We start from the raw sequence: 21,573 nt of genomic DNA, 5'->3' as shown, positions 1-21,573 counted from the left end.
CATATGTACTGTATATCCTAAGATAAAAAACAAAACAAACCTATTTAAAGGGCCGGCTAGTTGAGCCAGGTAGTTGTTTTTTCTAAGTATGAATATTAAATAATAACCAAAAAAGAGGGGCACAAAGTACTGACCTATGGTCCAACCTTGTCTCTGGTATACAGAGAAATACTAATAATACCCAAGAAAATTACACAGAGACATAAAATAGTGAAAAAGTATATATAGTCTTTATTATTAGTGACTGAACTTCAAAACAGAATTTTAAAAGGAACGACAGTGGACAGACTACTAAGGCGTCTGGATGAGGGACAGAAGCAAAACTGGGCTACAGAACATCAATAAGAAATGGGAGATACTGAAGTGACCCCCATCCGGGTGTATATACACGTAAAAGGTATAGGCTGTACAGAAATATACTAGCAGTTAAATACCAACATATGTAAACATATACACTCAGGATAACTGTATAGATGTTAATCCCGTATTGCACAATGCCCAGGGACAAAAAAATGACCGCACAATGGAACAAAATAAAGTATGCAATTATGAGAGTGGTAAAAGGGTGAAAGAGTAAAGAGTCCCAGGAACCGGGATTAAACCATGCACCAATGTTCAGCAATCACCAAGGTCCTGGAAAATATAACTCAAATATTAATCACCCATCTCACATCACAAGGGCATACAGCGGACATCTTACCCTAATGCCGAACGCCATCCCTACAACGTTGTTTCGCAACAAGCTTCCTCAGGGAGTACCGTATATACTCGAGTATAAGCCTAGTTTTTCAGCACGATTTTTTGCGCTGAAAACGCCCCCCTCGGCTTATACTCGAGTGAACAAAAAAAAACGTTTTTGGCTTTAGCTGTGAGGGGATGGTCCCGGCCTGTCCACCTGTCAATCCCTTGTCAGTGGTCTTCAACCTGCGGACCTCCAGATGTTGCAAAACTACAACTCCCAGCATGCCCGGACAGCCAACGGCTGTCCGGGCATGCTGGGAGTTGTAGCTTTGAAACATCTGGAGGTACGCAGGTTGAAGACCACTGAGAAGGGATTGACAGGCGGTGATGATGAGGGGGGGTTAATGACGGGGGTCTGGATGATGACAGGGGGGGATGATGTATTTCCCACCCTACGCTTATAGTCGAGTCAATAACTTTTCCTGGGTTTTTGGGGTGAAATAGGGGCCTCGGCTCATTTTCGGGTCGGCTTATACTCGAGTATATACGGTATATGGTATGGAAGGAAGGTAGATATTTATATACATATGTAGCCAATAAGAATACACAACATATAAAAGATATTAAGGGCACCTGAGAGAAGAATCGCGTGTGAACCAGCGTCCGGACGCCATTACAGCGATCACTGCGCATGTTCGGCGTGATGTTGATGCAGTGCGTCCACTGCGTCACCACGCCGAAATCTCATAGCGCGGCTCCGTACTCGCGAATAGGCGTGTGATGCGCGGCGAAATCTCGCGCATGCGTAACACACTTAGACAGCACACAACGGCCATCTTAGATGTGGGAAGCGAAGCTGGCAACACTATTGCAGACATCCTTAGGAAAACGTACAGCAAATAGAAGTGCAGTGTGTGCAAAACGTGAGAGAAAGCCGTGACATGCAAAAGTGAAGTGTGCAAAACCAAAGTGCCCTGCCGAGATTGCTGTACATAGGTGCAATGCATATATTGCAGTGACTGCCAAATATAACAATATAGAAAATATAAAAAATATATAAAAACTATATATATGAAGATAGAAAGATGTGTGGCAAGTGGAAATATGTGTGAAAAATATGCGTGTAAATGAAAAAATCTATATGAAGAAATGTTGATGTATATGTGCAAACACATTAATGTGAACTACAAGGACTCACTGTAAAAATATATAATATAATAGAGGGTACGTATACTAACATATTGATGGATATGTGCAAACAAATTAATGTGAGCCACAAGGACTCAATGCAGAATATATAATATTCAAACAATGTGATAGAGGATACGTATACTAACATATTAATATAAAATGTGAAAAATATACTATATATGTGTATCGGTGAGAAAAATTTTGGCTGTTGTATAAAAAGACAACCATTTTAAGTATGAATATTGTTAGAATTCAGAAAGGTTTACTTACTTAAAGGGGTTATCCAGGAAAAAAAAAATGTATATGTATCAACTGGCTCCAGAAAGTTGAACAGATTTGTGAATTATTTCTATTAAAAAATCTTATTCCTTCCAATAATTATCAGCTGATGAAGTTGAGTTGTTTTTTTCTATCTAGCAACAGTGCTCTCTGCTGACATCTCTGCTTGTCTCTGGAACTGCACAGAGTAGAAGAGGTTTGCTATGGGGATTTGCTTATAAACTGGGCAGTTCCCGAGACACGTGTCATCAGAGAGCACTTAGACAGAAAAGAGCAACTCAACTTCAGCAGATCATAAGTACTGAAAGGATGAAGATTTTTTAATAGAAGTCATTTACAAATCTGTTTAACTTTCTGGAGCCAGTTGATATATATATATAAAAAAGTTTTTTTTCCTGGATAACCCCTTTAAGACATGATCTTAATAAATGCATAATATAAGGCTGGGTTCACACAACGTAAATCTTTTTGCTCGTATATTATTTTACGAGCATATATCCCGCAAAAGGTGGTCTTACATATTTTATGCAGTTGCAATTTAAATATTAAAGGTAAATTTTTCGAGAAAATTAAAATCTGCGCTAAATTGTATGCGGTGTGAACCCAGCCTAAGATGTAATTGTATATAACATAATATAATAGTTTCCTTTTAATAACTGTGATGTTTTGTGTTATCTGTATGAGTAAAAAACATATCACAATTTGCCAAAACTTTCCTCATTTTTTTTCTTTTTATATATATATATATATTTTTTTTTTTTAGATTTTGGGATATCCAACCTTCTCTATAGCCACCTAATTTGCAATAAGGTGCAACATCTAATACACATATAGACATCGAGATTTACTATGAGAATATAAATATTTGATGCCGTTTTAATTATTTTCAACACCGATTCCTTTGCCGTCAAAATTTTTCAATCAAAATTTTTAATTTTTAATTTCATTTAACACAATTTTTTCTCTGTCGACTGAAGGGAGGGTGGGGAATAAGATCATGTATATCTGTTTTTTGTACTGTTGAACACGTAATATTTTGTATAGATATAATAAAAATTATACAGTGGTCCCTCAACATATGATATTAATTGGTTCCAGGAGAACCATCATATGTTGAAACCATCATATGTCGAGTACATATGTCTATGTAAAAATGGTAATTGGTTCTGGGGCCTCGGAACCATTGTATGTTGAATACATATCTCTATGGGAAACTGCTAATTGGTTCTGGGATGACCATTGTATGTGGAGTGTATGGGGAGTGTTTAACAAACCAAGGTGCCTCCAGCTGTTGCACAACTACAACTCCCAGCATGCATGTACAGCCATTGACTGTCTGGGCATGCTGGGAGTTATAGTTCTGCAACAGCTGGAGGCACACTGATAGGGAAACATTGATGTATGGGGTGTATAGTGTGTATATGTATTGTGTGTGATGTGTGACATCGCATACAGTACTGTACAGTTCTTTAAATACCTTCAGGGGGGACAGAAAGTCCTCCATTACGATCCTGCCGACTACAGCTCTATAGGAAAGGAAGGGGAGCAGCTCATTGGATGCTTACAGCAAGATGCTACAGGCTATTGGCTATGGCTGCACTGGGGGGGCGGGGCTTACACGGAGCTCACAGTGGAAGCCTGCGTGAGTTAGCAGGACAGCATGTGAGTAACAGGAGGCAGAACGGGGCACACGGGGACATTAAACAACTATCTGTCAGTTGCTGAAGTTGTCAGCGCTGTCAGATAGCTGTTTGTACGATGGACCCGACACACAGCAGCATCATATGTCAATGCTGCCTTCAACATACGATGGGCTCTGAGAGGCCATCATATGTTGAAATGATCATATGTCGGGGCCATCATAAGTCGGGGGGTCACTGTATTCATTTAAAAAAAAATATATAAACTTAAGATGTAAATGAATCGTACTTACAAGAGAAACTCTGATCTTTTAAGGAGATTTTGCCTTGTGTTAAATTTCTCCTCCTTACTGAAATGGAGACACCAGACAATGTCTCTGCTCCTTTTATAGACAAGATATTAGTTAGAGTTGTGTATTGAAGCAATAGAGATTCCCCAGGTGGGGCAGGTACATTGTGTATTGAGGTATTACAATATTAATTGGTCTTTATACATTTCTAATAATGAATCTTACAAATAGAAATAATGTTCCCTGATGAATCTATGATGACATTCTAATTATTCTTGTAATTCTGATTACAAAGAAGAAAAGAAAGGGAAAAAAGGAAAACAAAAACACCCCTGGTGAAGTATGTCAGACACAGGTTTAGTATTGCTGGTTAGAAACACTCACCCTGTAGTGTTGTGCTGAGAGCAAAACATCTGTAAGCGCATGTAAATTGCAGTGGGGTCTTGCGGCTTGGTTCCCCCAATCCCAAGTATCTTCTGGTCCGGTAGTAGAGTAGGCAGGCAGAGGCAAAGAAAATGGAACTTTTCAAAGCGCCAGACCCCCAATCGATTTCTTACTTCAAATTACACCGGAGCCCAGCCGACAGAAGAAGCGGGCAAACTCGGTGTCACAAGGTGTCATTTTCTTTGCTCGTAACTCCTGTCACGTGGCTGATTGTGGAAAGTGGCAAACTTCCTCAAAGCAGTTTGATGTTGCGAACACAACATCAAACTGCTTTGAGGAAGTTTGCCGCTTTCCGCAAGCAGCCACGTGCCCGTAGTTACGAGCGTGCCCAGTCACGTTACTGCAGTGACACCGAGTTCGCCCGCTTCTTCTGTCGGCTGGGCTCCGGTGTAACCGGAAGTAAGAAATTGATTGGGGTTCTGGTGCTTTGAAAGGTTCCATTTTCTTTGCCTCTGTCTGCCTTCAATTCTAATTAAATATTTTGTATTATGACCAGAAATAAGTAACATTCTTTTCACGGCACCATTGTAGGACCGGAGGCTCAGTTGAGTGGAAACGTCATCCACTGTAGCACCCAATAAACAGAAGGGCTATGGGTGGAGATAATGTAAGGGTAAGGATCATTGGGAGACAACTGTAAGACAGAGAGAGGAATAAGTCCAACCAAACACAAAAACGAACAAAAAAACAACAACACAAAAGCATGGGAGCTCAGCCTCTATATCAGAGTACAAATCAGGGTGCAAAGCAGTATATTCATATAGCCATATACAAAACAAAAGAATAAAAAAAAAGCAGATATACTAAAGTGCAATATCAAGGCAAAGTAATGCTGCCCTATACTTTATACACAGGCTGAAATGGCTACCCTACAGAGCATAAGTATAACAATGAATGTAAAAGTAAGACATGCAAACCAGTGCAGGATACCAGACGGGGGGATTAGACGAATACAGGTAGGAACAGATCACAACATGAGCCCCCACAGAGCCCCACATGTTTTGTTGCTGTTAGGCAACTTCCTCAGTGGTGACACCTGCATCTGTCTAATCCACATCTGGTATCCTGCACTGGTTTGCTTGTTTTACTTTTACATCTATTGATATACTTATGCTCTATAGGATAGCCAGTTCATTCTGTATATAAAGTATAGGGCAGCATTAAAGTGACCATCCGACCTACGATGGCCCCGACATACGATCATTTCAACATACGATGGCCTCTCAGAGGCCATTGCATGTTGAAGGCAGAATCAACATACAATGCTTTTGTATGTCGGGGCCATCGCACAAACGGCTATCCGGCAGCGCAGACTGCTTCAGCTGCCACTGGATAGCCGTTTACGGTCCCCCGTGTGGTCCGCTGACGATCACTTACCTGTCCTCGGGGCTCCGGCGTGTCCCCTGCATCGTCGGCGCTCTCCATCGTCGTCATCACGTTGATGTGCACGCGGTCCCGTCATCCAATAAGAGCGGCGTGCATAGCGACGTGATGGCGGCGACGGCGAGCGAGGATGCCGGGGAAGCAGAGGCCTTGCCGGAGTGTCGGGGACACCTCGGGGACGCGGTGACAGCGATGGAGGGCGACATCCAGTTCAGCGTTGACGAGCGGTGGGGGTCCGGAGCAGCAGGGACACGTTAGTATAACCTCCAATACCAATGGTCTTCAACCTTCAACGTTGGTTGTCCGGGCATGCTGGGTGTTGTAGTTTTGCAACATCTGGAGGTCCGCAGGTTGTAGACCACTTTCCTATACTTTATATTGCACGGATCCCTCAATATACGATGGTTTCAACAAACGATGGTCCATTTGGAACGGATTACCATCGTATGTTGAGGGACCACTGTACTTTGCTTCGATGTTATACTGTGTAATTTGATTCTCTACACAAGGTATTGTTTTATCTGCCACATACATGGTTTACACATGAGGTTGGGGTTTTGGGCAGACTGAGCAGTATTATCTGCCCACCATTTATATACATGTGCCCTCTTTAGGGTGGTTATATCCTTCCCTTATGTTTTTGTAGGAGGTTTCTCTGGTTAGAGCAATTTTAATTGCTTTTAATCGTACTGTGTGTTTTTTGTATCCATGTATTTTTGTATATCATTTACTAGTAAAGATTCATTTTTTATATAGAATATTGTTGTTACTAATAGGTGGGCACTGCACTTTAGTATATCCACTTTCTTTTCTTCTCATTTTGTTTTGTAGAGAGAGGAATAAGTGGCATAGTGCATTAGCTATAGCCATGGTTATCTTGCGTGGGATAATCCGGCACAACAATGTGTGGTGTTGCGATACCCTAATGCACCAAGGATCAGGATAGGGTCAATTATTGAGAAGGAATGTTACACTTAGGTTTGTGTAACATGTTAAGGATAACTTATCTCAACTACAGGAGAGCGTGACAATATCATACTGTACCCGGGACCAAGATGAGACTGGCTCCATTTGTAGGTATTCTGGTAGACTTCTTCAAAGAGGCAGGAGATTAGTAGAGATGAGGAAACTTCCCCAAATTGTTTCACTTGAATCAGCTATTGAATTTAATGCTTGATTGATGTTAGAGTTGAATATGTATAGGAGCAGGGACTCCTGTCGAAAGACAGGAGTCCTTGCTCCAGTACATTCTGTGCTTATTTATATATACATATGCCCAGATTAACTATTGCAAATGCACCGGAGTATTGGCTCATTTTGTGCTAAAAAAAAAAATCTGTCTTACATGACTTGAGCCACATTCATGATAAGGTTTAGACATTTTCCGACAGGCCTGACTTCAGGCATGTGATCTTAGTAGAAGAACGTGTGTGCCTTCTGAAAAAAGGGTGTGGCCAAAATGTTCAAATAAGGTGCCAAAATCTGGTTGAACCCCTTGCCGTCCCCCTTTTTCATAAATTTTTTTGCACACGGTTTTTCCTTCCTCACTTTCTGAGACCCCTAATGCTTTTGCATTTTCACTGACAGAACCATATAAGGGCTTATGTTTTGCAGGATAACATTTGCTTTTTTTTAATTGACGCTCATTTTACCATATAATGTATTATGAAATCAGAAAACACCTATTTGTGGGGTGAAAACATAACAATTACACAATTTTAGGGGGCAATAATGTTTATCGTATGCTATAACTGACAATTTAGTTTTATTTAAGGGGTCTGACTTTGTACAACTACAACCACACCAAATTTGCATTTTTAACTGTTTAAAGAGGTACTCCGCTGCTCAGCGTTTGGAACAAACTGTTCCGAACGCTGAAGCTGGAGCCGGCGTCGGGAGCTCGTGACGTCATAGCCCTGCTCCCTCATGGCGTCACACCACGCCACCTCAATGCAAGTCTATGGAAGGGGGCTTGACACCTGTCACGCCCCCTCCCATTGACTTGCATTGAGAGGACGGGGCGTGAAGTCATGAGGGGGCGGGGCATGACGTCACAAGCTCCCAGCGCCAGCTCCAACGTTCGGAACAGTTTGTTCCAAATGCTGACCAGTGGAGTACCCCTTTAAATGCTGCTGTCATGCTGCCCTCTGAGAGCTTCTCTAAGAATCTTTGAAACATTTTTGAATTGTGCATTTATTTTCTACGAGTTTTTTTTTTATTTTTTTTTTATGTATAGTGCTCAAGAGGACAAGGAGAATAGGAAGCCAAGGGAGACAAGGTTTATAAATGTCGGACTTCTATGTAGAAGAATCTTTGATCCCCAGATTTTCCCTGTTAGTAGAGGAGTCGTTCAGCAGTTTTTCCAATGGCCAATAGTGATGAACGGCATTGGCCATATTCAAATTTGCGATATTTTGCGAATATATAGTCAAATATTCATCCTATATTCGCGAATTTCACGTATTCGTTATATTCGCATATTCGCATATGGGAATATTCGCATATTTGCGTATTCGCTGAAAAAAAAAAAGGGGGTGGGCAACTTTACTATTGGTTGCTAGGGATGTTGGTGATAACCTCTGACAAGTGTATTTGCATCACTCTAATTGGCCCACAAGTGAAAAGAAGGAAAATGCAAATATTCACATATGTGGAAAAAAGTGAATAGTCATAATTTTGAATAAATAACGAACATATTCGCAATATTTGAAAATTCGTGAATTTGCGATATTCGCAATAAAAAATCGAAATGCGAACATTCGTGCCCAACACTAGTGGCCAATGGTCATCTAATGGGTATTGTCGTTTTTAGGCAATGAAGAACGATCAATGAACCAACTTATATAAATGGCAGAAGACGAGTTTCCCATTAGTTTTCTAAACGCTTTCTTAATCTCTCTGTTATTTAGACTGTATATCATAGGATTAAGTAGAGGAGTGACAACCGTGTAGAATAGGGAGATAATTTTTTTTGCTCCTTTTATACTTGGAAATAAATAGATACTAATAATTGATCCATAATATATGGATACAACAGCCAGGTGGGAACTGCAGGTAGAGAAGGTCTTTTGCCTCCCAGTCTCAGAGGGTATCTTCAGTATGGTGAAGATTATGTACACATAGGAAATCATAATGACAAGAAATGGACAAAGTACTAACGGTATGGCCAGTATTGTGCCTTCTATTTCTATGAAAAAACTGTCTGAGCAGGAAAGTTCCACTATAGGGTCAAAATCACAGAAGAAATGGTCAATGATGTTGGGTCCACAGAACCACAAATGGGTCATTGTTATTGAGAGAATCAAAACAATAGCAAACATCATCCCCCAACACAAAAGAACTGCTTTTATACAAAATGTAAGGTCCATGACTGAGTTGTAATGTAGAGGGTTACAGATGGCCTGATACCGGTCATAGGACATCACCGTCAGAAGAAGACATTCTAAAGATTCAGAGGCCGTAAAGAAATAAAATTGGGTCAAACAGCCAAGAAAGGACATAACGCTTCCTTCATTCAACACAATGTGGAGCATGTTGGGCACAATGGTGGTGGAGAGCACAATGTCTAAAGCAGAGAGTTGTGTGAGGAAGAAGTACATGGGGGAGTGGAGGGATCGGCTGTAGGACACCACAACGATGATCATGAGGTTCCCACATAAGGTCACACAGAAGAGGACCAATAGGAGTAGAAAGCAAAGAGTATTCCAACTTTCTGAATTTTGAAAGCCCAAAATGAAAATTTCAACAATGTTAGAATTTTGGTACTGCATATTTAGAAAGACAAAGTTCTGAAGGAAAATAATTAACCAGAAAATAGTTTGTCCCACATGTTGTCTACGGTATAAGTAAAGAGAAAGAGATGGGATTCAGTCACTTGCATGATGAACCACAGTATCCGTTTGCCAGACTTAACTTCCCGAGAGAATTTGGTTCATAGCAAAGAAGTTCTCTGTGAACTGGCAATGAAATAACCCACAAACACTGCCTAAGAGCACTAAAGTCCTGTATAACAATGCTAGGGTCACCTAGGACTGTATTCAAGTAGCTTTTAAGTGGTTTTAAGGCTGGGTTAATTTCACAGTTACGGCGACAAGCAGTAATCCATGGTAACTAACAGTTTGTTTATAAAACACACTGCGCTAGAGGATTTTGTATGTTTTTAACAATTATATTAAGGTGCATAAAGTATCACCGGTTGTAGGTAGAGGCCTGCCGATGTTATAGAGGTATCGGATGACGCCATGGCTTTTCAAAAGCATTCCAAAAATTATCCCTTCTTTTTGAAATAAAAAGCAGAAAAAAATTATCCCTTTTTTTGGGGATCTGGTTTGTGTATGTGTAGGTCTGATTGGTAGTAGCAGTAGCAGAAAGGGGGGGTCGACTAGTGGGAGGACAGCAGGCAGTAGTAGACAATAGTAGTGGTAGTTGTAGTATGCAGCGGAAAGGAAAGCAGGCAGTGGCGTACTGGCGGGAGTTGTAGAAGGCAGCAGGCAACAGGGGTGGTGGTAGTACTGTCTGATACGTGGCATCTGGCGCAGGAGGTTAAAATTTCTCACTGATCCATGTCTGATTCATTTTAACATATATGAGTTTTCCATGTTGCTGGCTGACAGTCTTATTCATTTAGAGGTAATGAGGTCTGCCACGTTGAACACGCCCCTCCCTAGGCTTGCATTGAGGGGGTAGAACGTGACGTCACACCGGGGCGGAGCCGGGACGTCACTATGCTCCGTCCCTGTGATCGCTAGTAATTAGACCCGGAGCGAGCACGCTCCGGGGGCTGATTCTAACGGGGTGCGGCGTGGAAGATCACGGCGGTCCCCAGCGGCAGGACCCCCGCGATCAGGCATGTTATCCCCTATCCTTTGGATAGGGGATAAGATGTCTTAGGGCCAGATTACCCCTTTTATTCAACTTTAAAGGAAAGGAAGCATGAAGTGCTCCAAAATCTCCTGGTAGACGGATGCATTGACCCTGGACTTAATGAAGCAGTGACAAACACCAGCAGATGACATGGCTCCTTAAATCATAGTAATTGAGGGGGGGGGGGGGGCTTTGGGGTTTTCATGAGCTGTAAGCCATAATGATCACAATTTTGACAAATCACGGTTTAAACTATCTTTTTTGGCCTGAAATGAGTCTCTCAAATATTAGTTTCACCTTTTAAGTTGCATTACTGAAATAAATGAACTTTTCACAATATTCTAATTTTTTGAGTTTCGCCCGTATGTTCAATTAAACCCAGAAAATACCAGGGTGTATGTGACTTTAAATGACAGCTCAGTCCACATCCATAGCATACTGTATAGGAGTAAAATAATCACACAGCACGATCCTTCATATTTCCTATGCTCTTTTTAGTAGTAACTCTTCATAGGCATACAAAATCCATGACATTTTAAATAGGTTTAAAAAAAAGTACAAAAATGTTTTCACCCATGGTGCACAACTAGACACACTTGAGAGTCCTCAGCAGCCGGATTCACTTCACACTTTCCACGGGCATCCTGCAGCTAGGATTCCTTCCTCCCACAAAAGAACAAACAGCTGAGCAATCGTCGAACACTGACGATGTTTCGGAGGACACACTCCCTTTCTTTGATAATGTTGTGCAAAAGTCCATTGTATATCATTTAAGGGGTACTACGGCCCTAAGACATCTTAGGATAGGGGATAAGATGTCTGACCGCGGGGATCCCAGCACTGGGGACCCCCGCAATCTTGCATTCACCACCCACCGTATACATGCCACCTCCCATAAACTTGCATAGCAGGGTGGGGCGTGACATCACATGGGGGAGGAGTCATGATGTCACGATACTCCGGCCCCATGGTTGTCACATGGCAGATTCTGAGCTTGCAGCGCGGCGTGCAGCTCCCCAAGATGGGTGCTGAATGCAAGATTGCGGGGGTTCCCAGCGTCGGGACCCCCACGGTCAGATATCTTATCCCTTATCATTTTGATAGGGGATAAGATGTCTTAGGGCCAGAGTATCCCTTTAATGCAATTTAATAGGAAAGGAAGCATGAAGTGCTCCAAAATCTCCTGGAAGACGGATGTGTTGACCCTTTACTTAAAGAAGCACAGTGACCAACACCAGCAGATGACATGGCTCTCCAAATCATAGTAATTGGGGGGGGGGGGCTTTGGGGTTTTCATGAGCTGTAAGCCTTAACCCCTTGCCACAAAACACTGTTTCTAAATGGCGCTGCAACACAGGAGCATTATGAAGCAAGCTCAGGAGCTGAGCTCGCATCATACCCGCCAGGACCCGTAGCTAATGCCGGACATCGCAGTTCAGGCAGATGTCCGGCATTAACTCTTTAGACTAAAGTGAAAGCTTCCCGGCAGCTCAGTCGGTCTGATTGGGACCATCACGGTGAAAATGCGATGTCCCGATCAGCTACGACGCATCAGGAGGGTGCCTTACCTGCCTCCTGCGCATTCGATCGGCGATTGATTGCTCCAAGCCTGAAATCTAGGCTTGAGCAATCAACCACCAATAACACTGATCAATGCAATGCAATGCATTGGCATTGATCAGTGTATTGAATCAATGTACTGCATGTTATAGTCCCCTATGGGGGCTATAAAATTAAAAAAAAAAAGTGAAAAATCAAGTTAATAAAGATGATTTAACCCCAATAAAAGTTTGAATCACTCCCCTTTTCCCATAAAAAAAATGTGTAAATAAAAAATAAACATATGTGGTATCGCCGTGTGCGTAAATGTCCGAAATATAAAAATATATAATTAATTAAACTGCATGTTCAATGGCGTACGCGCAAAAAAAATCCAAAGTTCAAAATAGTGTATGTTTGGTCACTTTTTATATCATAAAAAATGAATAAAAAGTGATCAAAAAGTCCAATCAAAACTAAAATGGTAACGCTAAAAACTTCAGATCGCGGCGCAAAAGATGAGTTCTCATACATTCCCGTACATGAAAAATAAAAACGTTATAAGGATCAGAAGAAGTCACACCCCCTCCCATAGACTTGCATTGAGGGGGCGGGGCGGCATGAGAAGGCGGGGCTAAAACATCCCAAGCTCCCAGTGCCAGCTCCAGCATTCGGAACAGTTTGTTCCAAATGTTGAATAGTGGAGTTAACAGCTGTTGTGTGCACACACACGCAAAAAAAGGGAAAACCAAAAAGTCACAAAAAAGAGCTGTACAGCACAAACTGTGAGACAAATATACACACAAAAAATGCTCTAAAGAAAATGATAAATCCCCCCAGTATTCCTTGCTCTCTCTTCATAAAATGGTAACCACAATGCAGTGCATGGGGCTTTACTGGCACAGTGCCAAACACTTATGACACAACTAGAATGTGAGCACAGCAAATGGGGACTCCCCTATAATGGTTGCCACCATTAACCCTATAGATGCTGTGATCAATGCTGATCATCTATAAGGAAAATGGAGGTTCCAGTGCCTTCGGGTGGGCTCATCAGAGCCCCATGTGCAATAGTTGGGGTCCAATGAGTGCAAAATGGCCGCCAGAGGTCTCTTACCTTCTCATGCAGGATGGCCAGGATAGCCTGCAAAACAAGGCGGTAAAAGAAGATCATCAATAGTACTGATTAGTACTATGAAATTACATAGATCTGAACAGTACAAAGCATTCTATTGATTTCTATTAATTGTCCCCTATAGGCACTTAACAAGTGTAAAAAAAATATCTTGAAAATGTTTTTAAAAATAAATTAAAGCTCCCAAAATAAAATACCTCACTACACACCAAAATAAAAACCCCACTACACACCACTGGATGTATAAATGTCCAAATTAATGATTTATAATAAAAATGCAGAATATATACAGGGGTGTTATTACACTTAAATAGTAGCTTCAGGTGGTGACAACTTCCACTGGGGCCACCGATTGATTGTCAGAGCAGCCTGAAGCTTAGGTACTCCGCTGCTAGACATCTTATAAGCTATCGAAAGGATAGGGGATAAGATGTCTGATCGTGGGGGTCCAGCCAGGTTCCTGCAGCAGTTGTCCTTATGTCACGGCCATGCCCCCTCCATTCATGTCAATGACAGGGGGCGTGTTGTCCGCCCATAGAAATGAATAGAAGGGGTGTGGCATTACATTATAAGGGGGTGTGGTCATGACATCATGATCACGGCCTCCGGCCCTGAGTGTTCTGCTGACACCTCTGTCCATTTTAGAAACTGTCCAGAGTAGGAGCAAATCCCCATAGCAAACTTATCTTGCGCTGGACATTTTCTAAAATAGACAGAGGTGTCAGCAGAGAGCACTGTGGTCAGACAGAAAGGAAATTCATAAAGAAAAGAACTTCCAGTGGATCATACAGCAGCTGATAAGTACTGGAAGGATTAAGATTTTTAAATAGAAGTAATTTACAAATCTGTTTAACTTTCTGGTACCAGTTGATTTAAAAAAAAAAAATGTTTTCCAGTGGAGTGCCACTTTAAAACATCCTGCCTTTTGCAGGCTCTCCAAATGAAACTCTGATGTAATAGATCAATATAATGCATATGCATTACATTGATCTATATAAGCAATCAAAATTGCTGACTTTTTTGTTATTTATATATAAAAGGTGATCATAAGATCAAAACTATGCAAAAGCATTACTGCTATAAACTACAGCTCACGGCAGCATTTAAGAGTGGAAAGCAAATTATAAATATTTTCACATTTTCCCTTGGATCAGAACTGCTGCAAACTTTACCTGCAGATTTGCAGCAGCAGCCCCTCATTATGTGATGGCGTTCAGGTTGATTTCACCACTTTCTGTATATAATCTGCAACAAAATCCACTTGTGGTTAAATTAGTAGATTTGCAGACTTCCAGATTTGTAAATCAGACTTCTATATAAAAATTGTAATCCTTCCAGTACTCACAAACTGCTGAATTCTCCAGAAGAAGTTGTGTAGTTCTTTTCAGTCTGACCACAGTGCTCTCTGCTGACACCTCTGTCCCTGTCAGGAACTGTCCAGAGCAGGGGAGGTTTGCTATCGGGATTTGCTAATATACAAAAGAAAAAAAGTCAAGATGGAGCATTCGTCATATCTGGAGTAGAAATTCTTTATATAAAGAATATATATATATATATATATATATATATATATATATATATATATATATATATATATATATATCAACTGGCTCCAGAAAGTTAAACAGATTTGTAAATTACTTCTATCATTTTTTTTTATCCTTTCAGTAATTATGAGCTGCTGAAGTTGAGTTGTTCTTTTCTAAGTGCTCTCTGATGACACGTGTCTCGGGAACTGTTCAGAGTAGAAGCAAATCCCCATAGTAAACCTCTTCTACTTAGTGCAGTTCCCGAGATAAGCAGAGGTGTCAGCAGAGAGCACTGTTGCCAGACAGAAAACAGCAACTCAACTTCAGCAGCTGATAATTATTGGAAGGGTTAAGATTTTTTAATAGAAGTAATTTACAAATCTATTTAACTTTCTTGAGCCAGTTAATATATATATATTTATATATATATATATATATATATATATATATATATATATAAATACATATTTTTTTCCTGGAAAACCCCTTTAAGACATATGATAAACAGGGCATAAATGGAGGGGTAGACATGTTTATTATGTGTCTTGAATGGATAAATAATGAAGAATTTCTTAGATATGGTGAGTGCTCCATCTTCTCTTTTTCCTTTTGGATATTTGTTTATTCATTTTGGTTGGGCAGCTTTTATGCCTGGATAGCCTGGATTGATCTGCTTGCTCAGATTTGTGTACGCTGTGCTTCAGTCTTGCTGCTTGCTGTCTCTTGGAAATCTTTTTTGAATACAAAAATATTTCTAAATCATATTGACTGAATAAGACATAAAAAAGTTAACATTTATAAAAAATAAAAAAATTATATACATATATATATATATATATATATATATATATATATATATATTATGGAATATTAGTTAAATTGCGCTTCTTTTTACATTTCACCTTACAATGTTTTTTTTGTTACGTTTCTGAAGACATTATATGGTACATTAACAGGTGTAAGAAAAAAAAATTATAGTAAAAAAAAAAATAATAATAATAATTATTATTATTACTAATTTTATTATTATTACTAATTTTATTATTATTATTATTACTATTATTATTATTATTATTAATAATGTATTTGTTGTTTTTTTATTTCACCTGTTAATGTACCATATAATGTATTCAGAAACACATTGTATATTATTGGGATAATATTATATTCAGAGCTTTTTTTTTTACTCACCTGTTTCATAAGAATAATAAAGCAGAAATATTCTACTCTAGTACCGGAATTGTATCATATAGTAAATGCAATTTACCAAATCTTCATAAAAAATCTTATTACATTTCAGAATACTGTAACCAAATATAGTAAATATTTTCCTTTATTTTATATCCAGTGTAAATAATAAAAGTTGAAATTAGATTTTAAATAATTGTGTAGTAATATAAAGCAGATAAAAGAACAATACACATTGTACAGCTGAGGATGGCAGAGAACGAGGATCATCGGTCTGTACAATATACAAGACATTACATTATTACTTGTAGTCGCTTTTATAGATAAATTGTGAAAGTAAAGTAAAACATCCAGGGAGATTATCACTACGGTCCCCAGTGGTTTTTGTCACTTAAAACTTTTGATTTATAATTTAAATATAAATCCAAACTATGAATAGAAAAAAAAAAAGTTTTCGGAGACCTATAACTAATCAGACTGCTTCACCAATCCATAAATAGAAAAAAATATATACATATATACACCCTTCCCATTATTTTAAGAGGACCTGTGGTCAGTATTAAAAATAATAATAATAAAATCTACATATTTATACAGAACTATTTGGATTACTTTCTGGTTTTCCATAAATGGTCAATGGGTAAACATTTCAAAATGAGAGTTAATCCGGCTTCGGGGGAGTGAATATGAGGGTCAGGGAGCGTGAATTTCCCTTAGAGTGTATGAATATGAAACTGAGAGGGTGCAAATCAGGGTTATGGGGTGTAAATGTGATATAGAACTCTTAATAGTGTAGTATTACACTGCACAGATGGTCTGGTCTCTAGTTAAAGGGGTAATCCGGTGAAAACCTTTTTTCTTTTAAATCAACTGGTGGCAGAAAGTTAAACATATTTGTATATTACTTCTATTAAAAAATCTTAATCCTTCCTGTACTTATTAGCTGCTGAATACTACAGAGGAAATTCTTTTCTTTTTGGAATGCTCTCTGATGACATCACGACCACAGTTCTGTCTGCTGACGTTATTATAATAATAATAACACTTTATTTATTGTTGTCCTTAGTGGGATTTGAACCCAAGTCCCCAGCACTGCAAGGCAGCAGTGCTAACCACTGAGCCACCATGCAGCCCTTAGCATGCATCTGCTATGCATGGTTGCTAAAATGGACAGAGATGTCAGCAGACAGCACTGTGTTCGTGATGTCATCGTTGTTCCAAAAAGAAAGGGATTTCCTCTGTAGCATTCAGCAGCTAATAGGTACTGGAAGGATTAAGATTTTTTAATAGAAGCGATTTACAAATATGTTTAACTTTCTGCCACCAGTTGATTTGAAAGAAAAAAGGTTTTCACCGGAGTACCCCTTTAAAGAGGAATGTTTAGCAGTAGCAAAGTACCTTTAACCCCTAAAGGACGCAGGGTTTTTCCATTTTTGCCTTTTAATTTTTTCCTCATCACCTTCTAAAAATCATAACACTTTCAATTTTGCACATAAAATTCCATATGATGGCTTATTTTTTGCACCTCCAATTTTACTTTGCAGTGACATTAGTAATTTTACTGAAAAATCCACCGCGAAATGGGAAAAAAATTAATTGTGCAACAAAATTGAAGAAAAAAAATGCTGTTTTGTAACTTTTGCTGGATTCCATTTCTACGCAGTGCATTTTTTTTTGTAAAAATGACACATTCTCTTTATTCTGTAGGTCCATACGGTTAAAATGATCCCCTACTTATATAGGTTTGATTATGTCGTACTTCTGGAAAAAATAAAAACTTCATGCAGGAAAATGTATACGTTTAAAATTGTCATCTTCTGACCCCTATAACTTTTAAATGTTTCCATGTATGGGGCATTATGAGGGCTCATTTTTTTTGCGCTGTGTTCTGAAGTTTTTATCGGTACCAATTTTGTGTTGATCTGACTTTTTGATCATTTTTATTCATTTTTTTATGATCTAAAAACTGACCAAAAATACGCTATTTTGGACTTTGGAATTTTTTGCGCGTACGCCATTAATCGTGCAGTTTAATTAATGATATAATTTTATAGTTCGGACATTTATGAAAGTGGCAATACCACACATGTTTATTTTTATTATGGTAACATATTTTTTATATGGAATTTGTGAAAAGGGGGGTTATTTAAACTTTTAATAAGGAACAGGTTAATGTGTGTGTTTTTAACCCCTTAAGGACCATGGGTTTTTCAGTTTTTGCACTTTCATTTTTTCCTCCTCACCTTTTAAAAATCATAACCACTTAAATTTTGCACCTAAAAATCCATATGATTGCTTATTTTTTGCGCCTCCAATTCTACTTTGCAGGTAGATCAGTCATTTTATCCAAAAATCTACGGCGAAACGGGAAAAAAAATCATTGTGCGACGAAATTGAAGAAAAAATGCAATTTTGTAACTTTTGGGGGCTTCCGTTTCTATGCAGTAAATTTTTCAGTAAAAATGACATCTTATCTTTATTCTGTAGGTCCATACGGTTAAAATGATCCCCTACTTATATAGGTTTGATTTTGTCGTACTTCTGGAAAAAATCATAACTACATGCAGGAAAATGTATACGTTTAAAATTGTCATCTTCTGACCCCTATAACTTTTTTTATTTTTCTGCGTATGGGGCGGTATGAGGGCTAATCTTTTGCGACGTGGTCTGAAGTTTTTATCGGTACCATTTTTGTATTGATTGGACTTTTTGATCGCTTTTTATTCATTTTTTCATGATATAAAAGTGTCCAAAAATACGCTATTTTGGACTTTGGAATTTTTTTGTGCGTACGCCATTTACCGTGTGATTTAATTAATGATATATTTTTATAGTTCGGACATTTACGCATGCGGCGATACCACATATGTTTATTTTTATTATGTTTATATATTATTTATATGGAATTTGGGAAAAGGTGGTGATTTAAACTTTTAATAAGGAAGGGGTTAAAGTGTGTGTGTGTTAAACTTTTTTTTACCTTTTTTTTTTTTTTTTACCCTTTTAGTCCCCTTATGGGACTTTTAGGAGGAATCATTAGATTCATCATACAGATGACTATGGTTGTGTAGAACCATAGTAATCAGTGTGCTCTGCGCTCGAATGATAAAGCCTGGTCCTGCCAGGGTGTATCATTCAGAGAGCCGCAGCCGCCGTGGAAGGAGAGGTAAGCCCTCTGGCTACCTCAGCAGTGGATCGCCCTCCCCGTGATCGCGCTGCGGGGGGGGGCAATCCACCCTACTGGACCACCAGGGACTGAATACAGGCACCTTTAGACGCCGCTGTCAACTTTGACAGCGGTGATCTAAAGGGTTAATAGCCACCCGCGGCGATCGCCGCATGTCGGCTATTAACGCCGGCCCCTAGCTGCAGGAATCAGCTGGGGGCCGGGCGGTATGACGCGGGCTCGAGTCAGGAGCCCGTGTCATACCCGGTTAAGGGCCATTGGACGTGTATACACGTCCATGGTCCTTAAGAGGTTAAACTATTTTTTTTACTTTTCATTTTTACAATTTTAGTCCCCTTAGGGGACTTTTAGGAGGAATCATACAGATCAATATGGTCTCATAAAACCTCATTGATCTGTGTGCTCTGCACTCGATTGATAAAGCCTAATTCTGCCAGGCTTTATCATTCAGAGTTCAGGAGCCTTAAGTGAAGGGGAGGTAACCCCTTCAGCTACCTCAGCAGTGGATTGCCCCCCCCCATGATCGGAATGCGGGAGGGGCAATCCACCCCACTGGACCACCAGAGAGCATTTAAATGTCCCTTTAGACGTGGCGATCCAAAGGGTTAATAGCCAGCCGTGGCAATCGCCGCATGTTGGCTATTAACGCCAGCCCCCAGCTATAGGAATCAGCTGGGGGCCGCACAGTATGACACAATCTCGAGTCGGGAGCCCGCGTCATACACTTTCTTGCCGCTTGCTGTCTCAGGATGAGCCGGCTCGTCCTTTGTTGGTAACCGGTTAAAGATCCCTTTTTGAGTCACATGACATATCAAACATGCAGTATAACACATTACTTGGTTAATCTTTCTTCTTCTGAACAATCCAGCTGAGCTGTAAGGTAGTTATAAGCAGTCAGGATGTACAACTAGAGAAGCCAGCAGTGCAGTTATGGTATCTAGGGACGTCAACAATGGTATAGTGGCCTACAAAGACCAAAAGAGTCTTAAAGGGGTACACCGGTGCAAATCAATTGTTTTTAAATCAACTGGTACCAGGAAGTTAAACAGATTTTTTAATTATTCCTGCTCTGAACAGTTCCTGACATGGACAGAGGTGTCAGCAGAGAGCACTGTGGTCAGACTGGAAAGAACCACACAACTTCCTCTGGAGCATACATCAGCTGTTAAGTACTGGAAGGATTAAGATTTTGTAATAGAAGTAATTTACAAGTCTGTTTTACTTTCTGGCACCAGTTGATTTAAAAAAAAATCACCAGTGTACCCCTTTAAGTTTAAAGGCAGGGGTGAATCTAGTCTCTCTGCTACACCAGGCACCCCACCCCCGTTCCTTAGGCGACTAATACTAATGGCCTCATGACAGATGCGCTTCCCTGTGTAAGGGCAATATTGCCAAGTAGCCACTTGCATTAGTAGCCTCAGGCAGCACTACCCGCTGTCAGAATGGAGTGGCACAAATTAACCTCTTTCTGTCCCATGTTGTACACTTATAAAGTGGGCCAGCTATGAGAGTATGGCACATGCTTGGGAGCCAGACCACCTCCATACCCAACAGTGGGCGGGTTGCTCTCTGCAGATGACACTTGCCAGTAATGAACGTCGTCAAAGATCAGTCGAATGCTGGTCATTAAACTGTTTCAATGCTGCGATCCAGAGAAATTTAAGCATTTAAAGCATACTCATCATATCACAAAAATAATGCTTCTATATGTTCCTTACTAAGTCATGCAGATTCTTTACATGTTTGTTATGTGTTTGTATTCTATATTTGGATCACAAATCCATCTGTTCTGCTGCTCACTCATTCAGACATCCATGTTCAGGAAGGGTCATGTCTGAGGTAAGCACTGAGCCCGCCCTCACTCACCATGCATTCACTTCCTCCCTGAGTCTGCTGCACTGTGCTAGGTTTCTTCATCATATCACTGTGCAGGCTGCTCTGTTACCCCCTACTCTATGTTTTCATGCTGCAGTCTGAGGACAGGAGTGAGCACAGAGGAGTACTAGCCCCACCCTTACTTCTAGTACTTTTTACCAGCCGGTGCTTCAGCTTGAACAAAAATGATGCTGCAGCCAGACAGGATTATGTTCTGGATAGTATAAAGTCCCCTAGTAGTCTTTTCTACTTTTAGAGTAAGATGTTTATTATTTTTTTTTTCAAATAAGCATAACAATATAATGAAGCAAAAATAAAGGTAAATATGAAAATAAAAATGAAAATGAGA

At 39.8% G+C, this 21,573-nt stretch overlaps 1 protein-coding gene across 1 annotated transcript; it reads right to left on the bottom strand.

The window, feature by feature from the left end:
* Nucleotides 1-8,697: 8,697 nt before the first annotated feature.
* LOC130367211 (olfactory receptor 11L1-like) lies at nt 8,698-9,678 on the bottom strand. The gene has a single exon (XM_056569613.1). It carries the CDS (start codon nt 9,676-9,678, stop codon nt 8,698-8,700), a length of 981 nt encoding a protein of 326 aa, XP_056425588.1.
* Between the last annotated feature and the right edge of the window lie 11,895 nt (nt 9,679-21,573).

Source organism: Hyla sarda, chromosome 4 (genome assembly GCF_029499605.1).
Source record: "Hyla sarda isolate aHylSar1 chromosome 4, aHylSar1.hap1, whole genome shotgun sequence".
Classification (NCBI taxonomy): Eukaryota; Metazoa; Chordata; class Amphibia; order Anura; family Hylidae; genus Hyla; species Hyla sarda.
Note: the sequence above shows the minus strand (reverse complement) of the source record. Positions and strands in the feature narration are given on the sequence as shown.

Coding starts and splice junctions, on each gene's coding strand:
- LOC130367211 (XM_056569613.1), bottom strand. CDS start 9,678: ATGCAGTACCAAAATTCTAACATTGTTGAAATTTTCATTTTGGGCTTT.